The sequence below is a fragment of the Drosophila gunungcola genome, unplaced genomic scaffold, assembly GCF_025200985.1.
Source record: "Drosophila gunungcola strain Sukarami unplaced genomic scaffold, Dgunungcola_SK_2 000001F, whole genome shotgun sequence".
NCBI classification, from domain to species: Eukaryota; Metazoa; Arthropoda; class Insecta; order Diptera; family Drosophilidae; genus Drosophila; species Drosophila gunungcola.
Window position 1 is genome coordinate 8722250 of NW_026453197.1, and position 8681 is coordinate 8730930.

Sequence of the window (8681 nt, forward strand, 5' to 3'; positions counted from 1 at the left end):
CGATGCACATTGATTAAATCAAATAAAACGAAGGCAAATAAGAAAATTGGATAAAGGCAATACAACAATATTAGTTCGTCAATGCCAACATATTTTTGCATACCGCGAATGCAGAGGTAAATTGAAAATGGTTGCTGAGTACATACAAAATACGATTGTAACTCGATTTTGACATAATTGTTGTGGTAAATTTAGTTAAATGTAAAATCCAAAATATGTTGAGAAAATTAAAAGGTTTCTAACAGACTTGGTTTAATTATACATTGCGGTAAGGCACCTACCCAACACCGAAATATTAAACTGATTCAGCAGCTTTAACGAAGTTAAAGACTAAGAACATAAACATTAGCTGCAAAAACCCTAACATATAATTGGTTTTTTTTAAGAAGATAAGTTTAAGATTAAGTTTCCCATCCGAATGGCGCGTATCAGTAGCATTAATACCCCTTTCTTGCATCCTTGCAGTTGGCTTCGGGAAACGTGATGCCAAGTTTCCCAGAACAACTTTGTTATTTCACAAACAATTTCCATGGCACGCAGGCTGGCAAGCGGTGCGCAAAGCGCGAGCATGTGTAAAAGGCGGCGGAACGTGCGTGATGCGGAAAAGTCTATAATTTAAATATGTGTGTTGTAACACTTTGCTTTAATGGATGTTACTTGTGTGGCTACAACAAATTGTCGGTCTGTGGCCGCCAGTAACTGACTCATTGTCAGTGAAAAAATGTTAGCTCCGCGGCGGCAGAGGGTGATAAACAGCTTTAAAGTAATCGAGTTGCATAATAAGCATAAAATATAATGCCCATATAAGCTAACAAAGTACCGAGAGAGAGAGAGAGAAGGGGGAGAAATAAAATAAAAGTGGATGGAAAAGTTGCGAACTGAAGACCGTTTGCCACTGCCACTGATGGCACCACTACCGATGATGATATCATCAACGCCACGCAAGGATGTTCCCGAATTATGCATCCTGGTGGATGAATCCCCCGGTCGAGGACACAAGCTTCCATCCCCGAAATCAATAACAATAACAGGAGAGTTGAGAGTTGAGAGATCTGCCGCAGACGTCGCCAACTCTCCGGCCAGACGTCCCGCCAAAGTGGCGCCAATATTTTTAGCCGTCTCGCTTCCGGATCGGGGTTGATTACCTCCCCCACCCGGAAAATCCACACGGAAAAGCCACCCCCTCTAGTTCTGCATCTCTGCCCTGTTTGTGCTGTTCCGTCTGACTTGTCATGGCTTTTTGATGGCTCTGGTTTGGGGCTTTCCTTTGATAGTTTTCACAGTTGGCCCCTCAACTTTTATGCATTGATGCCAAGTGTGTGCTTTTAGTTTGGCCCCTGTGACTCATGTACCATGGCTTATTTAAGCCTGATGTGCATAAATTCATTTACCTTAAACAAGAAAATTTCTTCGAACCCGGCAACTTTCCCAATCAGAAATTTCCCTCCCCCGAGGGCAATTTGAAATTTTTAATTGAAAATCTGATTAAGTGTATGTAGAGTAAAGAAATTGTTTCTTCTTTCCGTTGTTTTTTTACTCATATTTTTAAGACCTGCGGTTTTTGGCCAAGTTTTAACTTCACTTTGAACTTTTAATTGCCATCTGGTCTTAATTGATAAATAATTAATTAAAGTCTGACAACTTCAGGTGCGATCTTTCACCCTTGTAATTGATTGGCTAAATGCCTAGGCAAATTGAGATATCAGCGGGGCTAACGAAAATTGGTCTTAGCTGCTTAAAGAAAAATAACAATAAATTGCCATTAATTCCTTTTTTTCAAGTGTAGGCATGCCATGCCTTTATTTTGTCCTACCACTTTCCAAATAAAAACGCGAAAAACACAAAAAAAGGCATTACCTTATAAGTTCTAAAACGTTTTTTCCACTTCAAATACCAAATAAAAACCTTAGATGACATACATTCAGTCATTCTGTGACTTATAATTTATATAACTTAATTAAAGTTATTTTTAAGTTACAGAAAAGATAGTTATTACTTGTACTTTTGTTTTAATTTATTTTCTGTTTACGATATTGCAACCACACAGACTCACTCATCTTGTCGCACTAATTAAATAATAAATTTAAGTAGAGACATGTATATATGTGTGCTGTCTTTTGACCAGCGCATTTGTTTTATGTCATCGTCATTTCATAAAAAGCATTTGCCATGACGACAAGGACGACCTGCACTTGCATCCCGCCACTGCATTCACATTGCGTTTCTGTTTCTGGTAATTACTCAAGCAGACGTTGAGGATTCGAGTAGGACCTCCTCCCGCTTTTGCCCTTTTGCCACCCACTTGTCGGCTGGCAAACATAATGAACATATGGTACTACTAGTGACACGGCACACTGGCGTAAAAAGGCTCACTCCAACACACACACCCACACCCACTCCCACACCCACACACACACACAGAGACAAGTGGGCGTGTTCACTGGCTGCACAGAAGGAGCGTGGGCGTGGCCAGGGCATTACGCGCACATAATTCTAATTAGTGGCATATGCCACCAGAAAGCAGATAGAAAGGCCCACAGTTCCCAGTGCATGTCCATGTCTCAAATTATGTTATTACGCCTTTTGAGCGCCCAGATTCTGTTGCATTGGCTGAGGCGAAAAATAAACTCAAGCTACGCAAGGCCTACTAAAAAAAAATCTGTTAAGGTGTTTAATAGTGTTTAATAACTAATACTAAAATGTAGTAAAATTTAATAGCTTCAACTACATTATATAGGATACCCTTTTCCAGAGAGAAACTTTTTTCAAATTCAGAAGGTCTGTTTGGTTATTTCAAAATCTAACAAACATTTTTTAAAACATTAAATTATAGTCATGTTTAGTATAAAAAATGTCTATCGTATATAAATTTCATATTTTTGGGGGTTCTATTATAGCTTATCGTAGTTTCAAATAAGATCAGTTCCGATACGAATAAAACTTCACATGAAAAGTTACTTAAGTTACTATTTCTTAATCAAAAGTAGGCCTTGACTAAACCAGCTTAGACCCTTCAAAGCAATTTCAACTTTAAGTCACTCTCAAAAAATTTTTGGAATCATAAAGATCAGAACAAAATTGTGATTTTTCTCTGGCAATAGCAAAACAGAACTATTAAAGAAATGTCCAATTTAGATGATTTCTTCGCCAAGAAGGACAACAAAAAGTCAAAAAAAAAAAGTCAAATTACTTGGCTACCGATGAGTTGTACAAAACGCTTGAAGAATCCGTAAAGCAGACACCGGAGGTTGGCAATGATCCCAATAAAGATTTGGGAAACGAGGATCAAGTAGTTGAATTTGGTATTCGCCCTTTGGATGAACCATTGATGACGAGGACGAATGGTGTGACTTTACAGAGGAGAATCGCAAGCACTACACTAGTCTAGGTCGTGGAATCCAGTTAAGACTTAGCTCTACTATTCACGCTCCATTTACAGGCGGTGAGGCTAAAATCAAGGAGTCTGAGCAGCGGGACACCGGAGGCGATGGCCTAGGTGTGGGTCAAGGACAGAATGACGCTGTCTTCAATAGCCTATGTCCCTGGCAGAAGACGGAGAGCCTACTTCACCAGGAACCAAAAGATCAAATCAACGATGAGCAACCGGTAAAACAGGAGGATTTAATCGATATGAAGAACAAAGTCTACATACCACCTGCTCTGCGCCAGAGCCAAGGTGACTTCAATCAACGCCATCAGGTGGAAAACCGCCTGCGCAACCCCAACACCCCAACGAAGAAGTCGGGAAAACCTCAAGCCCCCGATATCAATTGTCCCGAATATTTTCCCAGCCTAAATGGCTCCAAAATATTCAAACGCACCAAGTAACCAAGTATGCTATGTTTTATGTTTTTTTTTCCAGTTCGAACTTTACTGAGATCTTAATCTGTGGAAGTTTGGGAGCCCAGACTTGCGCCAATAAAAATGAAAGCACACCGCTGTTCTGTTCTGTTCTGTGGTATTTTACTCGTAAACAAATTTGCACTCAACAGGCCCATTAGCATTACACGACTTTTTGGGTACTCCCCGATGTGTCGTTAGCTGTAAACGAGCCAAATATTTACAATCAAATCGCTTTTAGTCCTAAATGCACCCGGTGGACTGTAAGCAAAACCCGCTCTCTTAAATTTGGTCGACGAAGCTTGGTACTAATTTGTTTTGCAAGCATTCGCAGAAATATAATAATATTAAATTAAATTTAATATTATTTTAACGTCAACTGCTTTATATACATATAAGCTTAAGTCTACGGACATCGAATCTATGACTAAATGGCAAAGTCTGATGTCGCACATCAGTAAAAATGCAATTTTTAAATATACTCAAAATTTATTAACATTTATTGCTGTTGGTTAAAACGGGAAGTTCCAGTTCAGATCCTCAACGTGATTTATCTCAACAATTTTCGGCACACACCAAGTTTTGGTCCAACTTTGCTAGCTAGCGTTTCCAAATGGATCTTGATTTTCAATGAGGCTTCAATGATGCACTGTTTTGAGCTCCATTTCGGGATGGCGGATTGATAAAACCTATTTTCCTTCTAAGCAGGCTAACAATGTCCTCCGTAGGGCCCGTAGCACGAACAGCTGCCGTATGGACCACAAGGACCACAGCAGTGGTTGATCGAGCGGAACCACTGGCCATTATACGGTCCGCACAGCAAACAGGGTCCCAGTCCGCCAGTCGGTCCACAGCAAGTGCCGGGCATCGTACACATTCCTGGGTTGCACATCTTTGTCTGCCAACAGAAAACCTCTTATATTAAACAATTTAGTATAGGGTGGGGCCACAAAAATAACTAGACCTTGAAAATTACTTAAAAATGTACATTTACACATTTACACAGTATGCAAAAAATATATATTAAACTTCCGAAATTTCGTGGAAATCATTCTTTTTTGTTGCATAATTCAAAAGACACATTTTAAAGTCACTTCAAAACCCTATTATTTTTTAAAGGCACCTCCACAAATATATTTTTTACTCACATTAGCCTGTTTACGGAAATAGGATTTTTAGCCCAAAAAAAAATTTGGTAGTCGTCCAAAAAGATGTTTTCTGTAAGAGAACCCAAACGAGAATGAGCCTTACTTACTCACTTGGGAAGCTAGGTTTAAATTTTTAACTTTAATTTCATGGCCTTCTGACTGGCATACTTTTTGATAAGCCCAAATATACTCCTTTAAATAATAATAAATTTGCGGCATAATTTTCCTGTTATGTACATTAATATTTTAAAGCTGCTCTCGGCTGTCCGTTAATCCAATGGAATTAAACTTCATTGCTCATCTTTTAATACTACAGTGTGTCGCTGTAGGACTTTGTAGGTCCTTCATCCCTCTAACTTTTGATGTCATAGTTTAGCCAAAAGGCGCAACAAGTTGGAAAAGCCCGCGACTGATTTTTCCTTTTGCCTCGCTTTTATTGTTTTACCGAGAGCAGAGTTTTCTTAAGCATTTTGTGTGGTGCAATGCACACAAACCTATTTTTCTTCTCAGCCGGGATTCCGTCTTCTTGTTTACGGACAACAGAGCCGGGATTCGCACTCAAAGTGAAGTAAAGTCACTTGACAAGTTTTGTCACGTGCGTCACATGCTGGAATTTCCTCCTCCTGGTGGAAACCCACTTTTCCGAGGCGCCCCTTTATCCTCCCTGGCTTTTGAGCATTTCGAGCAATTTTCCAGGCATGCTTTGCCGCTCCTGTCGTTGTCGTCATTTCATTGTTTCAAAATTGTTGCTCATGTTGTTGCTGTTGTTGACCCGGTTTGCCGTATTTTTTGTTGGCCCCCTCGCTCAGCCACGTTTCTTGGTCGGCAACCAGGCTTCAACCGAAAGAGCTCTCGTTGGCGTAAATGTGTTTGTGATTATTTAGTTATGGCATCTAATTGAGTTTTGAGTTTGTTTGGTTGGCCGGCGTGGGGGTGTGGCAAATGCTTATGCAATAGCTAATTGAGTCGATTATTTTAACAGTTCTCACATTATCGCTTGAAATCCGGGTGCCAGCGGATATGCACTCACAAGTTGACAGAAGTGATTCAATCAACTAAAGTTTATGACTCTGTTATAGTCAATTTATTTCATAATCCTAATTTCAAGTCAATCAAATTAAAAAAATGTTAGGAAGGCAAGGGAAGAGTTTTGTCATGATAATTATAGCTTTCGATTATTTATTTAGATTTAGATTTAAGCCTTTATGTTTTCCTGTATATGCACATCTGCATTACACTTTAATCGGATAGAAGGAGAGAACAGCAATCAAGTCTCTCAGTTTATCAAATTAAACAACGAAAATACCAACCAAACTTGATCAGATTAAGAACATTAAATTAAAACCCTTCCGCTCTTCGTAAATAGCCAACTGCCTTGTTGGTTTAGCTTATTTTCCGTTCCGATTCAGAAGCCCCAATGCCCCGCAAATACCCCTTTTCCCCTGCAACCTATCCGTATCCCCACATCATCTCCATCGCGTGCTGGTCTCGTATTACAGCATTGCATACTTGCAGGCGCGTGCGCTCCCATTTGATTCGAACTCTGTGGCGACTTTAAAGAAAAAGCATCAGAGAGTCGAATATGTTGTGACTGTGAAGCTCAATGTTTCGTGTTGATGTAGCTTTTCTGTTATTTTTTTTTTTCGTCTTCCTTAGTGGTATTTTTACAGTCTTCAGCAATGCCCTTTTTGCAGCGTGCTGAGAAGTTCAATGTCCCCCATTTTCCAGGCGTCCGTGCAACGGAAGTTTTTGGGGCGATAAGTTTTTTGTTCCCTTGCTTATGTTTTTGATTTATTTATTTGTACGCTGCAGCTTAAAAAAGGAAAAGAACTCCTTTAAATTTATAATTTACCTAATACTGCATAATTACACAATAAATAAAAGCTAAAATATTTATTTATTCCATTTTGTTATGCATTTTATTATGAATGAAACAGGTATTTAAAATAAGTTTATTAATGGGTCAATGTTGGATTGAATACAATTTTTTCTGATTTTATTATTGAATTGAATTAATATTAAACGATATTTCAATTTCATTGATAATATAAATAATTTAGTGTAACAACTTTAGTTTTATTTTTGGATGCATTATGAAAACGGTATCGAAAATCGAATAAAATCACTAAAATATTTGGTAGAGCTGATTGTGGTCACTTGGCTGCCTGAATGAATCAGGGATGTGGATGTAGACATTATGTCTGTCTGACTCAGTCGGTGGATCAGGATGCCATATCTATGGCACTCCCTGCATCGACATCAACAATATGGTTATGGTAGTGAGGGAATTAGAGCGAGTCAAGTGAACTCCTGCTTTCACTCTCCCTCCCTCTATTGGGATTTCGATTTCTGCAGCGAAGCATAACTTATGCCCATTGTAGTTATGCATTGAATGTTTTGCTGAAGTGCACAACCAAACAACTCCTCAATCACTCACTGAATCAATCAGTCAGTGCACAAAAACCCCGGCGACGTGAAGGCGTTTGTGGATTTATAAAGCGATGCCAGCAATTATCCGCTTAGATGAAGTTTGTCTATAGCCAATCATCCGTTCCCGGGGAAATGTGCATTTGTGTGTGCTTACTTTGAGTTGTGTATTGTACAGGTTTCGGAAGCTTATATATCTGCACATTATTCCCATTGAGAGAGAGTTAAGCCTGAATTCGAAGGGCTTAACTATTTTCTCTTAGTCGAATCTAAGCCACTATCCATGTCATCTCAATGGGTAAGTCGTTGCATTAAAGTGAGTCAAGAAATTTTAATATATTAAGGTCTTTACTAATGAATGTGTTTTAAAAGCTTTTAGAACAATAGAATTTGTAAGGCCCACTAAATAGAAGGCAACCCAGATTAAAATTAAATTTCAATCAAATCAAATTTCCAATCATTATAAATTTAAAGTAAATCGACTGAAGAGCTTTCAATGCACCGCCGACTATTTTTATTCATTTTCCATTAAGTTAGCACTCAGCCAATGACCCTTGACATTTGATCTGATTTGCACTTTTCTCCACATAAGCACATATAGAAATTAAATTTTTTTTTTTTTTGCCAATCAGCAAATGGAATTGGTTTTCTCCACTGCCCAGAAATTTTGCAATTATACAAAAAGGTTTTGCCATGCAATATGTAAACAAAACCAATTTTAAGTGTTTGCATAGACTGAATTTAAATTTTTGGCTATTGACCATTGAAGTCAGATGAAAAATGTGCGCATAAATCAGGCAATTAATCTTAATTTCAGTAACTAGAACAGATGCTTGCACCTATACCAATAAATCTAATAAATTGACTCTTTAAAGTGTCGTAAAATTTAAGTTATAAAACTTTTTTAGGGTGGACGATTTGCGTTAAAGGAGTCGCAGAAAAAAGTTTATAATTAAAACTTTACGCACGTTTTGGCCAAGTAAATAGCACAGACGGCTAACACAAACACAATGCCAACACTAGCGCAAACAAGAAGCCTTGCTTTTGGTTCTTTGGTACGCATCCAACGTACGAGAATTTTGTGCTGCATACTTAAGTGGGCAAACTCTTCAGAGACAGAACATATGCCAGGGTTAGAGGATCCTGCGGGATGGAGCTGTGGTGGTGCAGAGCCTTGAGATTGACACTAATTATGGAACCAACAGCTCCATGCACCAAAACACTGCCCACAATTTGCAAACGATTGCAAGCCCCTGCTTTCAGCTG

At 38.7% G+C, this 8681-nt stretch overlaps 1 protein-coding gene and 1 long non-coding RNA gene across 2 annotated transcripts; one reads left to right on the forward strand and one right to left on the reverse strand.

Moving 5' to 3' along the window:
* The first annotated feature begins 3032 nt into the window (after positions 1 to 3032).
* Positions 3033 to 4064, forward strand: LOC128261517 (protein CDV3 homolog). Its single transcript, XM_052995251.1, is given in 3 exon segments — positions 3033 to 3165; positions 3168 to 3390; positions 3393 to 4064. Coding segments are annotated over 3 exon segments (702 nt in total). The 5' UTR covers positions 3033 to 3122; the 3' UTR covers positions 3829 to 4064.
* Positions 4065 to 4317: 253 nt separating this feature from the next.
* On the reverse strand, positions 4318 to 6061 carry LOC128261600 (uncharacterized). The gene is made up of 2 exons (XR_008268268.1): positions 4989 to 6061; positions 4318 to 4738 (listed from the first exon to the last, which is right to left on the reverse strand). It is a non-coding gene; the product is annotated as an uncharacterized LOC128261600 (long non-coding RNA).
* Between the last annotated feature and the right edge of the window lie 2620 nt (positions 6062 to 8681).